The 19,725-nt window shown below is 34.6% G+C and overlaps 1 protein-coding gene across 4 annotated transcripts; it reads right to left on the minus strand.

Annotated features, from left to right (window-relative positions):
- Positions 1 to 9,415: 9,415 nt before the first annotated feature.
- LOC116170461 (RNA-binding protein 33-like) lies at positions 9,416 to 18,591 on the minus strand. Of its 4 annotated transcripts, none has more exons than XM_031486888.1 (9): positions 18,429 to 18,591; positions 18,200 to 18,378; positions 17,992 to 18,153; positions 17,887 to 17,937; positions 17,501 to 17,718; positions 16,795 to 16,836; positions 14,508 to 14,963; positions 13,980 to 14,456; positions 9,416 to 9,991 (listed from the first exon to the last, which is right to left on the minus strand). In XM_031486888.1, the coding sequence occupies exons 1-9, from the start codon at positions 18,443 to 18,445 to the stop codon at positions 9,851 to 9,853; spliced, it is 1,743 nt and encodes a 580-aa protein (XP_031342748.1). In that variant the 5' UTR covers positions 18,446 to 18,591; the 3' UTR covers positions 9,416 to 9,850. The 4 variants fall into 4 exon arrangements, with proteins under 4 accessions (XP_031342748.1, XP_031342746.1, XP_031342747.1 ...); XM_031486886.1 differs by having other exon boundaries at positions 9,420 to 9,991; positions 17,770 to 17,937; XM_031486887.1 differs by having other exon boundaries at positions 9,849 to 10,449; positions 17,770 to 17,937.
- Positions 18,592 to 19,725: the final 1,134 nt, after the last annotated feature.

Genomic DNA, 19,725 nt, shown 5'->3' on the forward strand with positions numbered 1-19,725 from the left:
ATCAGTTGGCTATCATTTGGTGTGTATAGGTATACACTGCCTGCGCGTGATGCAGATGGAAATAGTTATTAGTACTTCTCAAGTTTTACACATAATTTTTTTCTGAAACTACAATGAGAATTGAAAATAAAATAGATTTTTCCGAAACTACTTTAGAAATATTTTCCTCTCTAAAAAGGGTGAATAAAATGTGATTTTCCTCTCTAGTGAGGAAAGTAGACAATTGCTGCGTTAATCTTAATAATGACACTTAAAATTGACATTCGTATCTAGATTGCTATGTGTCAAACTTTATTATTGCATACAATCATTTACTCTGGGCATATTGTTCTAGGATATTGTGTTTTTTCATATGGCATTTGATGTTGAGCAGACTGATAGCATGCTGATAGCAATTGGCACAACTCCGTTCACTTTCAAATGAATCATATATACCAAGACCAGTAGTTAATATGGCTACTTTTCTACGAAAAGCGTCTGCATCTTCATATATTTCCTGTTCCATCCTTGTTGGTGCGTGCATACTTGAATCCAATTGTTGTTCATATTTTAACATCGTTAGATTCATTAATACTACAATAACTATCTTGAGTTCAAACTTTTAAAAAGAAAGTGCTGAGATCTAAAGTACCTACTCGGACGGCGGGAGTAGTTTTTTTTTAAAGTACATACGCCACGAGACACGAATATACCAATAAAGGCCCTGGTACTTTCAATTTTGAAAAGTCTGTTATATTCGGGAAAATATTTACAATTTCAGCAATGGTAATTTCGCCCATAATAATCATTAATTTTATGCTGTACATTATAACAACTCAAATTTATAAGGACAAAGCTCATTCGCAAAACAATACCTATACGCGTTAAGGGGAATTTCTGCCATATACAATGTAATAAAAATAAATGGTTTTTAAGTTATAGCTATTTTAAGCGATATGCAACAAGGTCGCGGTTTAGTACGTACTGTACATATAGGTGTAGGTATTAAAAAACTAAAAATTTGCAATGTCATAATGCAGTGTTCTTTCGTAAGTAGATATAATAATAATGTCTTTTATTAGCTACATTACAACAACATAATATATAAAGTACAGAAAAAAAACAACATTCTGCGTGCTAAAGTAGCTAATTGGGCGAAGTTCGAATGCAGTCTCGGCAGAAACTGCATTCGCTCTTCCACTTAACCCATTTCCCAAATATACATATAAAGTTTTGAACGAAAGACTATATGGCTTCTAAATAATATAACATAAACTGGTGTGCGTGGTTGCAGCACAATTCACGAACGATTGATGAGTGCTGAAAATGTGAGTTAATGAGTGTGTGATTCGGTATGAGGGTAGGTTGACCAGTCCAGTCAACCTGTGTTTTTAGTGGGAAAAAAATAGTATAAAGCTAATTTTTTTCCCATCGACTACTACCATTTAGACAAGTGTTTAGCCAAAAGTCCCCGCCCCTACCCCCCTTGCTTCCCCCCCTGTGCCACCCTAAACATGAAAAGTGTAGGGGTTTCGTAAATCGCGTCTCTCTCGATCACTAAACAACATATCGGATTGCAATTTTATTCTCTTTGCTATAACATTGTCTACAAATAAGTTTCAGTTGACTTTCGTCGTAACTTTTACCGTTTGTTTGTAATTCGTATGAGAAGGTAAAAAGTGGTATACTTGAAATCACGAATCTTTGTCCCTGCGTCATTGATTTGTGAATCAATTTCAGACAAGTTTTTTATCGATTTCGCATACTTGACAGATATTACAGTGTTTTAGCGTATGTCTGAAATTGGTTCACAAACCAATGACGCAGGGACAAAGATTCGTGATTTCAAGTATATATTTTTCGGCACGTAATTTTACTTTTTGTCGCAGAAATTTTCACGCCGACATTTTATCAAAAAATGTTACCTACAAAAGTTGTAGCTCCCATTATTACCTTTAAAATGATATGACATAGTACGTACTTTGTTGAAGAGCCTGCGAGATTCAGCCGGTGTAAAGCAGAATGCGTATACCCAGTCGTGGCGGGTTCCGTCGAGGTGGGCCCGGCGGCGCGGCGTTGCAATGCTAATATTGTTGTATAGTGAGTGTTTTTTTTAACTTTAAGGTACACTATTGCATTTTCTCTAAACAAAACCCAACGAGTCTCAGTGAAACCTAAATTCCACCCTTTTTAAATTTGTGTCAAATATTAATAAGTCCTTGTATAGGTACAGCTAAAAAACGTATTTTAAATAGTTTTTTGTTTGAAAATGCATGTAATATTTTGTTTATGTTATTTTAGAAGAAAATAATTGCGGTATCTTAATTTTAAGTAAAAAATATTTTCAGATTATTCACATTAAAAAATAAATTGGTGTTGACCATTTCCGATTTCCTAAACTTCCATGACAAGTTCTTCATTTTCCTCGACTTCAACCAAAGTTACATTGCTGCATGATCCATCCCCAGTCCGTAGCGCTGATTTCCTTATCTCCATTCCATTTTTGAATTTGATAGATGCTCGATAAGCGTGTTGTTCAGCAGCTCCAGATGTTGGAGCGAGGGATGCCATGTTAAATTTGGATTTTAATGACATTTTTGCAACAGCTTTAAGTTACATTGAATATCTACTGTCATTCAGACATGCAGACCTTGTGCATCGATATAGTTTCAAGAAAAAAGCCTCTCCTACCTCTTTGAGAATATTTGTGTCTGCCTGTTTTTCATAAAACTGTTAAGCTTTTGTGCGATCATTTGATGAACTTAGCAATTTGTTCTCGTTGATTTTGCCTTTGCCGAATAAAGAAGACGTGGTATCACATCCTGTGATAGCATAAAAAAATATCACATCCTTCACATCACCAATCTCTTCACGGGTCTTGCTGATGTCATAGGTTGATGGTGTGCCAGAGGGTTTGTGAAAGAATAGTTGTACATTTTGGCACTGTGGTAGCCCTAAGAATAGAACGAAAAGATCTGTATCCTGTCCGACAACAACTGTAGGCCTCACACTTTGAATCTGGGAGACACTATTGCTCTTCCAAAATCAACGCGTACAAATTGCTAAGTTCATCAAATGACAGTTTTATGAAAAACAGGCAGACAAAAATATTCTCAAAGAGGTAGGAGAGGTTTTTTACTTGAAACAAATATGGATGCACAAGGTCTGCATGTCTGAATGACAGTAGATATTCAATGTAACTTAAAGCTGTTGCAAAAATGTCATTAAAATCCAAATTTAACATCGCATCCCTCCCTGCAACATCTGGTGCTGCTAAACAACACGCTTATCGTCTATCGAGCATACTATCAGATTCAAAAATGGATCCTGCAACTGCAAAAAGGCTTGCAAAAGTAATTGCAGCTGATTTAAAGCATCACTTGTTGCACAGAAATGTGTGGGAGCTGTGGCGGATCATGCAGTAATGAAACTTTGGTTGAAGTCAAGAAAAATGAAGAACTTGTCCTGGAAGTTTAGGAAATCGGAAATGGTCAACATCAATTTATTTTTTAATGTGAATAATCTGAAAATATTTTTTACTTCAAATTAAGATACCGCAATTAGTTTGTTAACATTAAAAAAATATTACATGCATTTTTAAACAATAGTTATTTACATAAAAGTCAGGAAAATGATGCATTACTGTCGAGGAAGTATTGAAGTGCGAGGTCCCTTTGGGGCCGAGTGCTTTAATTTCCGAGTCAGGTAATGTCATTTTACTGACGAGGTTTGTATTAAATTTTACCCGAAATCGTATTTTAATATCAAATTTCAATTTTTATATAGAACTTTTAATTAATGTCAATCTCAGTGATGACAGGAGTGTTTATAGACATTTGGAAATGTCACAAATGCGGCCGGTAATTGGTAAAGTGACGGTGCGGCCGGTAAAGTGACAGTTGCGGCCAGTAAAGTGACAAACGGCAGGAAACGTAGTCTGCTCTGCCTCTGTCATGGAAACTAAAATTTCCTGACAGAAAGTAAGCATGAAAATGAAGGTTCAGGACGATTTTGGGTAATAGAAAACTATTTAAAATACGTTTTTTAGCTGTACCTATTAATATTTGACACAAATTTAAAAAGGGTGGAACTAAGGTTTCACTGAGATTCGTTGGGTTTAGTTTAGAGAAAATGCAATAGTGTACATTAAAGTTAAAAAAAACACTCACTATACAACAATATTAGCATTGCAACGCGGCGCCGCCGGATCCACCTCGACGGAACCCGCCACGACTGGGTACGCATTCTGCATTACACCGGCTGAATCTCGCAGGCTCTTCAACAAAGTAAGTACTATTTCATATCATTTTAAAGGTAATAATGGGAGCTACAACTTTTGTAGGGAACATTTTTTGATAAAATGTCGGCGTGAAAATTTCTGCGACAAAAAGTAAAATTACGTGCCGAAAAATATACCACTTTTTACATTTTCATACGAATTACAAACCAACGGTAAAAGTTACGACGAAAGTCAACTGAAACTTATTTGTAGACAATGTTATAGCAAAGAGAATAAAACAAATTGCAATCCGATATGTTGTTTAGTAATCGAGAGAGACGCGATTTACGAAACCCCTACACTTTTCATGTTTAGGGTGGCACAGGGGGGGAAGCAAGGGGGGGTAGGGGCGGGGACTTTTGGCTAAACACTTGTCTAAATGGTAGTAATCGATGGGGAAAAAATTAGCTTTATACTATTTTTTTCCTTCAAGTGGTGTTTTACGACACAGGTTGACTGGACTATAAATAAATCCTATAAGATAACCAAATTGACAACGAGTTTATATGGACCCTTGGGGAACCCCACAGCATATGGGTAGAGCAGTAGACCGATGGCAATTAAGTGTGACTCTTTGGGTTCTACCTTTAAGGTAATTTGTCATAAATGTACATGCATTGGTACTAGCCAACGTAGTGAAGTAAACTTAATAAGATGGCATGATCGATCATATCGAAGGCCTTTGAAAAATCGAGCATTACTAAAATTGATAGTTTGTTAGCATCCGTCGCAGTAAAGATATCATCAGTTAGATTTAACAAGGCAGTCGTACAGCTATATCCATTTCTGAACCCAGATTGCGTTTTTGGCAAAATACAATACTTATCAACATGACTTTGCATCTGATTAGCTACCACCTTTTCCAATACCTTCGACAATACGGGGAGTATGCTGATGGGGCGCAAGTGATTAATATTTTGAGGGTTGTTATTTTTTGGAATGGAACCACATTAGCCACTTTCCAAATATCAGGTACCGTGTTAGATCTAAGACATACGTTAATGATGTACGTGATGTAAGTAATGATAAGCGGACAACATAACAGTAGCATATCAAGACTTATGCCATCTTCGCCAACGGCTTTTGACTTAATATTATATATTCATGACTTCAATGTTTGAAACTTGTTGAAATTGTAACGTGTCGCGAAACTCACACATAATGTTATTTGTGTAAAAGTGTAGTAAGTCATTGTTTATAGAATAATTATGCTTGTAAATAAACGCTTCGTTTAAATTATTCGCTTGGTTCAGATGTAAAGGAATTTCTACATTGCGCGATTTTGAGTATATATCCAACCGTTTAAGTTCCTTCCATAGATTAGACAATTTACTAGTCCTGATGTGGTAAGCTAAATAGGCTTTTTTTTCTTTTTGGATGGCGTATTTAGTATAATTACGCATCATTTTGTAATAATCCCAGTGTACGCTATTGTTGGTTTTTTTAAATTTTTTTAAAGCTTTATCTCTTAGGGACATCATAAGTCTTATATTGTCAGTCAGCCATGGGGATTTCGGTTTGGTTATACGTACCGTTCTCAATGGTGCATGAATATCAAAGATGAATAAAATAAGCGAATTAAAATAATTTACGATGTCGTTGATATTATGAAGTTCATACAGATAATACCAATTGACCGACTGCAAGAGATCGTTGAACTCACAATTATTAAATTTGCTAAAATTTACAAGTTACAAGCATACTATTTTCTGTTATTTTAATCATGCACCTCAATCGACCCTAAACAGTTTTTGTACCGCAGTAACAAGGAGTTAGAGAGGAGGTTATTAGAATTGCGCATACGGCCGTTCTAGCATGTTATGGTGTAAAGCACCACACCATGTCATTTGTCAATGTGAGGCTTACACAAAAGCAAGGGAACGGCTACTTGAAAATGAAAAAATTACACAAGAGAAAGTAACGAAGGTTCGTCCTATCCAATTCCTGGACTTGGTAAAGATACAGGTATTTTGGAAAGGTAGACAATACCGGGTAGCACAATAGATCAAAAGGTCGCAGTGTAGGAACCGACTGATACTATCCCCCAACTAAAATAATAATAATTAGAGCAAAGAAAATACGTGCGCTTTTCGAAAATACCCCCAGAATTATTGGTTTAGCCGCCCTTGACTTCTTGGGAGACTGTTGAGTTGATTTGTCTCAGTGTAATAATATACAATAAAGTTAGTGAATTGAATGATGTCAAAATGATAAGAAAGTTGGAACCCAAGATACAATAGCGGATGTTTAAAGGTATAGGTACGGTCCAAGTATCATGCCGAATGTTTTTTTGTAATTTTAGGTAAGTAATTATATCTATATTATTGGATAGGATTTCGTTTTTCAAATTTTCCTGGAAATTGTACTATATTGTGTAGGGGAACCCGGGGTAGAACGGGGTACTTAACGTTTGAAATTTTTTTTTGAGAAAATTTAACTACATATCCTTACCATTTTTCCTTGGAAGTTAATTTGATGTTATTTCCAACGATTGTTACAAAAATATTTCATTATTTCCTTTTCTGAATTTTGGTATTTATTTTTTTGTCCAAATGTGCACAATTCCCCGTTGTGCCCCACCTATGGGGCACATTGGGGTACATGTGAATATAGCCATTCAACATACACGTGGGGCGGAACGGGGTATGCCCGGGGAGGTACGGGGTATGCCCGGGGCGGGACGGGATATACCCCGTTCACCCAACTTCCTCATCAAAGTCTCTAATATCGTTAAAATGAAGGGATTCACTCAACGCTAATACGTAGGTCGTAGGTGTGTAGTTTCAGACAATACAGAATTGTACGCAAAAAACTTTAGGTAGTTATTACTTTAATTAGCAAACAGAGATAAAAAAAAGAGACTTAGATAACATGTTGACAATTGAAATGTTGAAAATAATACCTTATGTAAGATATTTGATAGACGATACAAAACAAAAATCGCCAGATGTAACCTTCCTGCAATACGGTAGTTTCCCGGTGGGTAGCGCGGTTTATTGAACGAATTAAAAATAATAGTTTTCCCGTTTTCCGATATAAATGTAACTTGTCACAGGAAGGTATATGATGTGCTTGTTATATCTGAGGAAATTCTTGATCTAGAAATGTATAAAAATGCAAAAGAAAGATAAAAAGAAAGAGCAGCACTTTGTAGATGTTGACGTAACTGCCAATTGTTCGCCAATGAAGTAACCCCTTTTCCATCACACTGACAGTACCACACAGCGCTTCCTAATTAGTAGGTTCCTCCCCCTTATAATTCTGGAAATTCTGAAAGCATTAATAGCGCAAATGGTTATTTCAGTGGCATCAGAAATCATCTAACAGGCGTACTATCAGTAAACCATTTATTCTCACAACACAAGGTATTCCCGAACCAGGCATTATAAACCATTTATGTCCCATCTTCGGTTCCAAAAGGGTCTCATACTTCCATATTTCTTCGCCAGTAGTGTCATTTTCCTAACTCTTATGTAAATAACTTATTACGTTCTTCATGAAAGTTCCAACGATTTTTAATCAGCACAATAATTCCCGTGTGTAGGTTTTTTTAAGGACAGCCTAGTTTTTCTTCCACGCTGAGAGGTACAACAATCTTGATTGGCTTTTAAAGACAAATGGTTGACTTAATTATTATCGTATTGGAGAAGGCGTTAAATTTAATAAAGAATAGGGGGATTAATCTGCAAGAAAAATTTTAAAGGATTCGGTTCTGATGGGCGACTGGGCACTCGTTATCGTATCTAGTGAAGGACCAATCAATTAAACGTGTCGATGTTAAATTTTTGTCAGCTAGAAAGGACCGTATATTGTTGTTAGGTTGAATTTCCTAGCGAATTATAACTTGAAACTATTCCATTATTTGATTTTTAAGTCAATATATTCGAAACTGCGTTGTGAACAAGTAATTTAGAAGTGCAGGGTATGAAGTTAATTTTAAAAAAGAATAAAAGAGAACTCTTCAGTACGTCACCGTAAAATTTATGTCAAGGGTTAGCCGGAGGGGTCACTCAAAGGATTAAAAGTCTTCAACTTGCGTGTTCAAACTTTTTGGGCTGATAGTAAACTATGCAAGTCTTAGGGTAAAATACCATCAATAATGATTAAATTGTTTGGGAACTGTTCCATAATATAAGCGCGAGTATCAGCGTTTCCTCTCTGCGTTAAGCATAAGCAAAGAGTAACTAATAATTCTTTGGCATAAGTAAGAAATATACTAATTCCTCAAAGTTTATAGGTTTAAATTTCCAAATTAGCGCACTCCTTCATTTAGAAATTACAAGGCACCAGAATCTAGTATATTGAATTTCTGGTAACGGCACCTTTGACCCTGATGACTGTACCGGTTAGCATGGGATGTGCACGAGATAATTTTTTGAATTTATGTTATTAGAAGTAAAACTGGCCAGTTTTTGAAATGTTTAATAGGTATTTTCATTAGGTACCTAATGCCTTTATATAATGTAAATCCTCTCAAAGTAAGTAGCTTTATCAGAAATGAAAAGTAGGGTATATTTGCTTCTTACACTTTTCCCTATCTCCAATAATAAAAGAGATATACGCTTGGACACGCAAAATCGATCACACTGTATAGTGGATTTGGAGTTCTGGTGGGTTTTTTTTCTATTCTATTTCTTTTAACTCCAAAGTAAATCCACCTTTGGGATATTTTCCTGTGTTAAACTACTTAACTTCAACCGTACAAAACACTGCATCTACGGTAGATCTAGTTCAAATTTTTCTAGCAACAACCAACCATGTGCAAATACCTTGGCTATGATAACAATTTCTTTCAATGGTTGTCTACTCCCACTTGTTTCGATATAATACACTATTCTCAATACATATTTAAGGCATCAAAAGTGAGTAGTTATTAGACATTTACTTCCTACTCTTGTAAATACATTGATCAACTACATTCATGTACTTTCTTAATGAAAAACAAGTAAAAGTAAACTGCCGAAACCGTTCTTTAAATATATTTCATTAATTTCAAGAATATCATACATGAAACATCCTTTTATAATCTTATAATAGGTACAATTCACATTATATTATACCATCTATATTTCTTAGTTTTTTAGTATATAAAATCTATTTATAATAATAAGTGAATACTACAAAAAACAATGATTAAATTAATAACTTATATAAAGATCATCTTCAAATAAATCACCTAATCGTCTTCATATTGTTTATAAACTTGTATAAGATAAAAGTGAAAGGTTAATTAATTGGTAACCTTAAACAGCATTTACTTAATACCACCAAAGGGTATATATTTGCTAATATGTATATCCAAAATCATCGTTAAAATAAAATGTTGCAATAATTTCCAATTGTTGTTCCAATAATCTTTGGTAAACAATCTTACTAAAACAAGGTAAAAACAAAGACAAAATAACAGCTACTTATATAAACTTAGTATCTAACGATTTGCAGATACTAGCAGTGAAAAGTGCAACTAATATCCACCATTGCAATGAATAAGCAAAGTATATTCTAAGATCAAATTCGCGACTAATGCATTTTTCAACTACTTGTACGTGTACACTACTACAAATAGAGAGATAAATATTGTCACAATTTAAATTAGGATACTGGTTTTAGTGTAACTTGGATCATGGACAAGTCGAGCATTGTGCGTTGGTATTTCTTAAAAAATGCATGAGCGGAAGCAACACTATTGAATTGAATTGTTGCCTGTCGCTCCATAGGAGACATTTGAAGCTTCTGAAAACATAAAAGTGTGAACACACAACAAATGTCGCTGCGAAACTAAGAAACAGTTTTTAATTATCTAGTGTACCTATATAATGTTAATGATATTTAACAAAAAAAATGAATGTACTTAACTGATATACATTGCACATGTGTACTTTTAACCAGTAATTGTTTTGAAAGAGTGAGTTTATCAATGAAGTGAAACAGCAGACTGATGAAAATTGACAGGATTTTTCATTGAATTTTTGTTGTTCAGGGCTAGTAGTGATCCAAAAAGTTCGCTTACTAGCATATTCTGGTAAATTATCGACTATTTAGAAGAAAAATTGTTCCATTGATGTGAAGCTTGAACTGCGATCACCTACTATGACGTTTTAATAGGACCCCAATGTATGTTGATTTCCAAAGAGCATGGTTATAAAAATTTGCAAGTAAAATTCTGGCTCCGCCCTGTGTAACTTTTGGTTCTATAACAATGTGCAAAATAATCAAATAATTACATCTCAAATTTGGTAACCATGTTACAATATAAACTAGTTTAAGCCAAGACACCTATAATTTGCTTAAAAAGTCTGCGGTGGTGAATCATCTACTTCAGAATATGGGTATGTGTTGAATCACAAAAAATAACGATTGAATGTGTTTTCTAGTCTAGCAAGTTAAATTAAACTGTGGAAGAAAATATAAACAATTAATGCAAATATATTACAAAAAAATCATTGAGTAACAAAAAGAAAAAAAAGATGGTAAAACAATAACATCATAATATAAGGTAGAAGTTTATCACAGTATACACAGCCAATGTTTTTCTAATTAGAAATGTTGATATGTACATTAATCTAGAAACTTTGTGGTCTTTAGATGGTAGTCAAAAAATAGTGAGAGATCGTTTTATAAAATCTGGACACTATATTTGTTTAATAATGAGAATCCAACAACTAATAAATACTCAAAATTTTTACATCACTGCTTATTGACTCCACTGGTAAAGATTCACTTGGTCTTAAAATGCGTTCCGTAGCACACTAAAATGTTTGCTTTAGCACTGAGCAATTCTTCCCGGAGATTTTTATGTACTTATTTAATACTATTGTGGCACCTGCTGATTTTACTGCTACTATTTACACTCTGCTAAATTTCACATTTCAATAGTCACATATATGTTCATTTGTCTTCTAGAGCAAAGCAACAATTTTGTTAAATTGTAGTCACGCATTATTTTGCAATCGTCTGTTGTCTGTGTTATCTTTTTCTAATGGAAGATTGTTTGAAACTCTTGTTAATTTGTAAACCGAGACATTGATATAGAGTGGAGTCACTGCACTTGTAATCACTCTTACACTGCAATCATAACTCTGTAATTAAAATTAATCTCATAGGGATAATTATTTCCAGTTTTTAATAGATCAATAGATCTGCTCCTAAAATCCTTGTTTATTCTCTGCCTGACTACACGAGCCTCGGTAAAAATTTAAATTTACCCCTTGGGGCAAGAGAGACTACCTGGAAAAATGGAACATCATAAAATTTCATATTTAATTTTCACTATTCTCATGGTAATATCAGTTGAGCATGAGCCTCCTGGCTCTTCCCTGGTTGTCTGTTAGCATGAACATAAAGCTGTTTGTATAGTTTGATGCCAACTATCAATAAACGTGAGAACAAAAATACACTGAAACATTTGCAATTTTTGAAAAAAAAAAAAAAAGATTTTGGTTTGTAAAAACGCATTCAAACTCAAAACGCTAGATAGCAAGATAAAAAGCGGAAGATTGACGGCTGTTATATGATAATTTATGCAATATTAGATAAGTCATATGTTTCTGTGACAACTGCCAAACACGGGCGATCTGATCAGAACAATTATTTAACGTCCATCATTATTGTCGTTTTATTTTTCTACAAACGAGAATATTTTTAATTATTCATTTATAGTTGTTCCACCCATAGTTTGTGGTTTAATGTAGTTTTCTGGTATAATTATTCACAATTGTTACTTAAATAAGATTACGGCCTTACTTAGAGATTTTTACAAATAAATGCTGTCACATGCGTTGGAAGAAAGGGATACTTTCACTGCAGAACCTAACCTACCATTAAAATTTGTGACATTTCTTTAGGGTCAAATGTGACAGATTTTGGATATCTAGGGACACTAAGGATGTACTCTTAACTACTGTATAAGATATGTAATAATGTATAACAGCTACAGTATATAAATTTGCTGATTACTATGACAGAATATTCATAATTGTTCAGATTTTTTTGTATAGAAGTGACTGCAAAGTAATGGTTTTGATAAAATTATTGCTTTACTATTATCAATTAAACTAAAAATATACATACAAAACATGTTAATACCATGGAAAGTAATATGCAGCTCTCTGCATAATTTCTCATGCACGCTTAGAACTGAGATTGTTGTAATGAGAGATTGCAAACGTGATTTACATAGTACACATACTCGAATTAGTGAATCAATAGTTTGTATTCCTTTAAATGCAATGAAAATTATACTGAAAGCCGCATCCACGTCGTTTAACCTTTTCACTGCCAACATTCATCCTCACATGATTAGGTGTCGATAGAATAGATTTTAAGCAGATCAGTAGATATAAAGAATTAAAAATGACTTGATTGGATGCTAAACCTACATTATATTTACAGCACGTAAATTTTCAACTAGAGGGTTGTCCCCTGCAGTTTACACAACAATATAGAAAATTAAAAATGACTTCGATCTGATGAACTAGGAGTTCATTAAAAAATTATCAGTAAATCTATCCAGTCATACTTTGATAAAAGGTGGGAGAAACTAAATGGAAACGAACTCAAGAATATTAAAATGAATGCAATATTTCCATTTTGAAAAAGGTTTAAACAATCAAAAAGAGCACATCCAAAAACTGAGGGCGCCTTCTCCGAAAAACCGCTAATTTTAAGACTTTTGGGGACACAGCAAGAGTTTATCACCATTTCTTCCGATAATCCAAAATTAATGTAATTGCTTCTTCTTGGAATAAAAACATTAATAAAATTGGAAAGAGCAAACCAAAAAACCTACATCTTCTTCTACGTCTGGGATAACAAAAAGTTAAAGAAACGCAAATATTGAGATTTTTATGGACCTAGCAAGAGCGGAGACAGGTTTCAGCCCAGTGCTGTCCCAATTTGGTATCATTAAAAGTTAGTAGTGAGTACGGAATGTGATTCTTCTTCATTTGAAATTTTAGTATTTTGTACAATCGTAAATTGAACTGTGAAGCTGAATGATATATATTTTCACTTCCATTGAAAAAGGCAAATTGTAGCATGATGAGAATTTCTGGATCACCCAATCCACAAAACAATGTCTCTTTGCACAAAAATCATAGTTTTAGACATGCAAAACGAAGCTATTCGACTCAATAATTGACAAAGCAGAATTGCATTCCATTTAAGCACAAAAACAATCTTTCTGAGTTGAAGTCGATCGTTCTATCCAGTGGCCAGTTTGACTGGTAACTCAGTGACTGACACTGATGTCATTTTTCTATGAGAATTGCCAAGTACCTACTTCCCTTGAGCGTAAAGAACAATCAACCACTCAAATGCACCTGAAGAGGAACGGTCAACTATTGCTATGCTAAATGTAAATCATGTATTACAATCAATCACCACTAGACTACCCCAATCAACCAAAGCTATGCATCTACTAACACTATATGATGTATACTCCAAATAACAATTCCTTACTTCTAAGGAACAGAGATTAAATTTTGATTAACTGATTTTTATTAATCCGCTCTTAATCGAAATAGCTAGAATTGACAAACTTTTATTTGATGCATGTAAACAGTCTATACAGTATCAGTACAACAGTGAAAAGGTTAAATTGAACATAAATGAAATGATCATAAACTAAACTCACTTCCGTCGTATAATAATGATAATCTTACATTTAATGAGACAATTTATTGTGAACGCGCTAACGAAAGAAACATCAATATTGCCTTACCTTTATGTCACCGATCCCCTGACACATTTTTCGCAACCTAACGTCGGTGGTACCAGCTGCTAAATTACTTATAACAACTATTGACGTATCAATTAATGACTGGTCCTTAGTAAGTATCCTACGATTACTCAAAAATGATGCTAAATGCTGTTTATCATAATTTGAATCAGTATTTATATTATTATTAAAAGTTTGCGGACGAATGACGGTTTGTTGGATTTTGGGTGAATTTGTAACCTTTGGGCCCAGCCGTACTTCTTTCAGATTACTATACTGTTGTTTCAGGATTGGTGGGTTTTGTTGCTCAGTAACCATTTTTTCTACGTCATCTTTGAGATTACCACTTTTGCCTTCTTGAATGGACTTCAATCTCCGCTCTTCTTTTAACTTGAGTATTTGTTCACGTTTCCGTTTCTGTTCTTCTATATGCAATTTGTACTCGCGCGTGTATTCGTCTTCTTCCTCTTCAACTTTCTCCTACAATTATTTGGCCCGATGCAAGAGAATGAAATTTGTCTCATCACTTACCTCTTTCACGGTAGTGTCGGGCGTTTCAATAGTGCGAACTTCGTGCAAATTTGTAGATGCCAAATTTCGCTTCTTCTTCCGCGTCTCCGCGTTCTCGATTTTTCGTTTGTAGTTCTTGGCCGCATGCGTAAACGACTGCTTCGGTCTAATGATACGATTATTATTAAATTCGTTAGCCGGAGGGTTATATTGCGGAGGACCGCGAGCGTTTTGCATGTACTGATTTTGCTGCACTTGCGGGAATGTGGGGTACACTTGATCGCTCGGACGAAATTGGTTGGGAGGTGTTAAAAATTGATTGTTGCAAAAAGATGTATTTTGAACGGGGCCTGAATAAATGGGTGGAGGATATTGAGGTCCTCCGAATTGTGGAGGAGGCTGATTGAATTGCGGTGGCATCTGTTGGTTGGTAAACATGTTTTGGGGAGGTTGTTGCATCATCATCTGTTGTGGAACCTAAAATTTATACAGAAAAAGTGATGAGTTTATCAAAGCATGATCCGATACTTTTGAGTTACAGAGAACAGATTATAAGTTCACAAGCTTGCAAATCTTGATAGCAAGACTAAAAAGTTAAGCGTTGACCAGCTCACTTACACTGTTTTTGAAACATGAAACAGAAGCACATTAAAAAATAACCCAAAGCTTTTCTTCAAGGGATCAAACTGTTAAGAACGGTTGAGCAGAGAACCAGGCACAGCTTCCCAATGCATTTCAAGCAATATACCTATCTGGCACGTGAAGCAAGAATTATCATCCTGTATCAAAGCAAATATAGCCTTTCATCCTATTTCTACATCTCTTGGTGGTTCAAAACCTTAAAATACCATATGTGTATATCCAACCATTAGTTGAAAATTGTATGCAGACTAGGAGTAAAAAAAACTTATTCAACCATCATCCAATTTGGGCCATTTAAACGTGATAAATTAAATTCGGTAATTTGTAGAAGACCCCTCAATATTCCACAACACAGGTCGACTCAGGCTGATTATGTCAAAAGAGTTTATCCCAAAGAGGTCGTTGTAACCCTGTGGATCAAACAAGCATTTAGTGTGGCACAAACTTACCCCTGACGCCCAAACAATCAGCCACAATGAAAGCATGGAGCGGGAATTTATAGGAAGAATGATGAATCAGCACAATCTCGCAGATTAAGTTGGTACCTAGCTATCAATGGCCTACCTCTAAAATTACCAATAGCGACAATAGCCTATTTGCAAGGAGTAGTCCACATTTGAGCAACTCGAACACTGTTAACGTAATTTTAATTTATGGTACTAACAAATGACAGTGGAGTGGGTAAGTGGATTTAAAGGAATGCGTTTGTAACAATCTATCTTTATTTTATAGATGTTAAATTGAAATTTAAATAGATTAGAATGAATAGAAAGCGAAACAAATGATTGTATATTCTAATGATATCTGTCATTCTTATTAAAAAAGGGACACGGCGCCCGAAATAAAATGAAGTTCAGAACAGAAAACAATATTGTTTCTATGTAAACGACGGTAGAACCTAAGCTTACTATTTATAACGTCTAAATTAAATTCAGAATTGTCAGAAGCTTTACAATGATTTATATGGCTTGTGCTATAAAATAAACTTTTCCTTATGGCTTATACACAACAATAAAGGAAAACTAACCATTTTGTGAAAGTTAATTCACTCGATGGTTAAATACCCTTTATCGTCTTGTATAATAAATAACTATTAATTTTCTAATTGAAACGTTTTACGTTTAGCATTTATTGGTATAAATTAAAACACGCCAGGTCTCCCTCGCTCTATGAACAGCCAAACTTGTCACCACATTCCAAAAGTCAGACCAAGACATCTGGTATGAGGAAACAAGCACCAAAGGCGAAGATTTTAACTCCGCGCAAAACAGGAACTAACTTATAGCACTTTTTTACGTAGAAGTTGTTACAGTTTCAATTTCGTCTTTCAAAGAAAGCAAAAAAACCGTCTATAACTTGCTAACAGATAAATTTTTGAAATATTAATAATAATAATAATACCATTTATTCCTAATACATCATTGTTCATATTAAATTAAACATAAAAACAAAAACAATCATGAACAATTGAAGTAAATTTGCAATTAGAAATAAGAAACACAAAAGAATAAGAAACAAAAAAAAGAAAGAGGAATCACACGCCGCCAATTCCAATTGATCGTTCAACCACCTACCATTAGAGCCTCAAAAACGTATTAAACTTAATAAGCTTCTTGACACTACAAACTTATAAAATGCCCTCTGTAAATACCATTTTTATATTTACCTCATTAAATGAGTTTGGTTGATACTGATTCCAAGCATTGACCTGTATAAAATACGATTGATTAAGTTTTTCTTACTACAAAAGGGGAACATACTTAATTTACTCAGTTTACAATGTTTCACCTACAAATTAATAAGACACATTTACATTTACATTTACATTTTTGTAAATCTTGCTCTAAAAATTAGGTGTGTTCTTGGAATTAAATGTTACACTAGTAATTAGTAGGCATATCTCCTCTTGTCGACTCGATCTATGGACATGCTGCCAATTTCGGGGACGGTAAACAGTGTAGTTAATGAGAATGTCTAACCCAAGGTTTAACCTTAATTCATGGGTGCAAAGAGAAGTTACAAAGAGGTCAGTTTTTGATCCTCCATTATCTAATTAATCACTTACCTTAAACAGTAGATGTTCCTTATGGCTTATACACGACATTCTTATGCAACATTGTTTCAATGTGCAACAATTTACCCAACCTTAAAGATTCATAACACACTTCATTCATTTGTGACTGTGCTTTCTCTTTTGTGAGAGTATTTTTCAAAATGACTTTTTGCATATAGGTAAACTGTATTTTAATTATGCCTGAATTAACGACGTAAAGAAGATCTCATTGCTAGTAAAACTATCTCGAGGTTTGATGTAGTTTTACCTCAACAAACTGTGACCAATATTGACAGTTGCTCGTCTCAAATTAACAAACCTGTGGTGGATGAATGTTCTGCTGAAATACCGGAACTTGGGGTGGAGGTTGTTGAAATTGGGGTACATTCTGCGGCACAGTCATGGGTTGATAGGTCTGAATCCACGGTTGAATATTGTTCACATTCTGATTCTGTTTTCGGTTCTGCGAAAATGGCATTATCCGTCCCACTTGATGGTTATTATTAGTCTTGTGGCGTGCATCCCATGCCAAACGTGCTACAATAAACGAGTAAATATACAAAACCGAGAGATTTGAATTGTTAATACTATTGTTATTAATTTTCACGTGGCCCTTGAAATGGGGATTAATTAATACAGTCTGATTTTGTGCATTACGATTTGAATAACTGCCACCTCTTCCTCTCTGTCTGAATGTGCCCATACCTCGTTTGCCATTGCGTGCAGTTGGCAGGGATGAAACAACTTGCACCTTATCTTTAAAAAAAATTGTTCATTGTAACACGACACTGACAATGGAACGTAACATACCAAGAGAATCAGGAATATTGCTTGATCTGGAAGATGGTATTTGTCGTTCAGATTTAAACCTATCCTCTCGTTCTCGATCTTCCTGTTCACTTGAATTTAAAATTGATAGATCAGCTTCAGGTTTTGTTGTAGAAGTCACTGGTTGTGCTGAGCTATTTTTGTCTAACAAAAAGGAGTTTAAAGGGGGGCAGTAAAGATGTATGCTCACCTTCTAGATCTTCCAATTCAACATCCTCTGAAGCTTCAAGGACAAGAGTGTCCGAATCCTGATCTAATAACAACTCATCGTCCGCTAAAAGCGCATCTTCATCTGCATTAGCAAGATCCCCATATTCACTACCCTCCTCACCGTATTTGCCACCGATTTTATCCAATAATAAGGCGTCCCTTAAAATAAAGGGTAACATTAAATGGGACACACAAGAGGTTTAACTTACGAGTCTGTATCCATCATTCTTTTATATTGTAAATTGTGATGTACGAACTATATAAAGGCTGTGTTCGTCGAAGATGGAAAAATTAAGTTTACAATAACAAAACATGCAAATATTTTTTATGGGGAAGACGCCACCATAGCATATATATATGCACCATAGCCAAAGTAACCATAGAATAGTAACTGTTTGCACTTTTGACGAATGACAGTTCACATCCAAACGTGTACAGGGCGAGTTGTAATTAAAGCAAAGGGACTGAAACAAAGATAAAAATTGTTCCGACCAAAAAATCCAAAAGAGATTACTCTCAATTCGGAAAAATTAATTTATATTGGATGAATTAAATCAATGATTGATTTTCTAAATAAATCAGCGGCAGGCGACTGTCGGGTTTAATACTCATCAATAAAAAGTTATGCTTCATGGTACCAAAAGAATCAGACTAATTAATAAATTGGAACTCAAACGTTATATCAAAAACATAAATCTAAAAAATAAGTTTTTTTAAAACCTATAACTTCTTGGCACCATAGCATCTGTTGAGACCCAGCAGCTTCCTTTTATTCTATTTACTTCTCATGTATCCCTTCGTATTTTATTGAGCGAAGTATCTAATCGATGTAACAATTTTTGACAGGAATGTTCAATCTAATTTTATAAGAAGTACATACTTTAAAATTTCACAAAAATAAGTCCATAAGAAATTTACGTTGATTGTGCTTTAAAATCGGCACACATGTTCTTAAAGATCTACTACTCTGTCAAAAAAGTACCAGGAATTGGTAAAAAAATTTGTAGTACTATAATTTGTACCACGAAACACATTTAAAATGCTTTCAAACGCATTCTAAACTTTTTCCAGAACGGTATTTTCTCTTCCAAAACTTAGAGAGCTTTGAAATGGGCTTTACTAGCACCTCTTGTCCTTCGGAAAGAGTTAAAAGGTAAAAGGGTTTAGTAAGCGCATAGAAGATTCTGAAAAACTCTGATTCTTCAATGATTTTTGAAAACAATCAAGAACCTTCCAGACCATATTAATAATTTTCCAGAGCGTTGTCGCTCTTATTCTTTGCTGTGGAAAGAGCTTATGAAGCACGTGAAAGGCTTTAAAAACACTAGAAAGAACCTGGACTGCTCTTGAAAATCGAAGTACTTTTTAGGGTAATTTATATATAACGGCTTAAGGTGGGTTCATAGCTCTCCGTTCATACGTTTCGGTTTGTGCGTTAGCCAATCAGAATACAGTAAATTTTTAAAACGTACGTCGTCCAATTACAACGGAAAAGTTGGTTGAAGT

The sequence above is a fragment of the Photinus pyralis genome, unplaced genomic scaffold (assembly GCF_008802855.1).
Source record: "Photinus pyralis isolate 1611_PpyrPB1 unplaced genomic scaffold, Ppyr1.3 Ppyr1.4_LG5, whole genome shotgun sequence".
Classification (NCBI taxonomy): domain Eukaryota; kingdom Metazoa; phylum Arthropoda; class Insecta; order Coleoptera; family Lampyridae; genus Photinus; species Photinus pyralis.

Bases quoted from the DNA above. Each gene is read 5' to 3' on its own strand.
- LOC116170461 (XM_031486886.1), bottom strand. The intron at 17,938-17,991 runs GTATGTTACGTT...TTTTTTTTAAAG, and splicing joins CAATATTCCTGATTCTCTTG to ATAAGGTGCAAGTTGTTTCA. The intron at 9,992-13,979 runs GTAAGGCAATAT...TTATGTTTTCAG, and splicing joins AGGGGATCGGTGACATAAAG to AAGCTTCAAATGTCTCCTAT.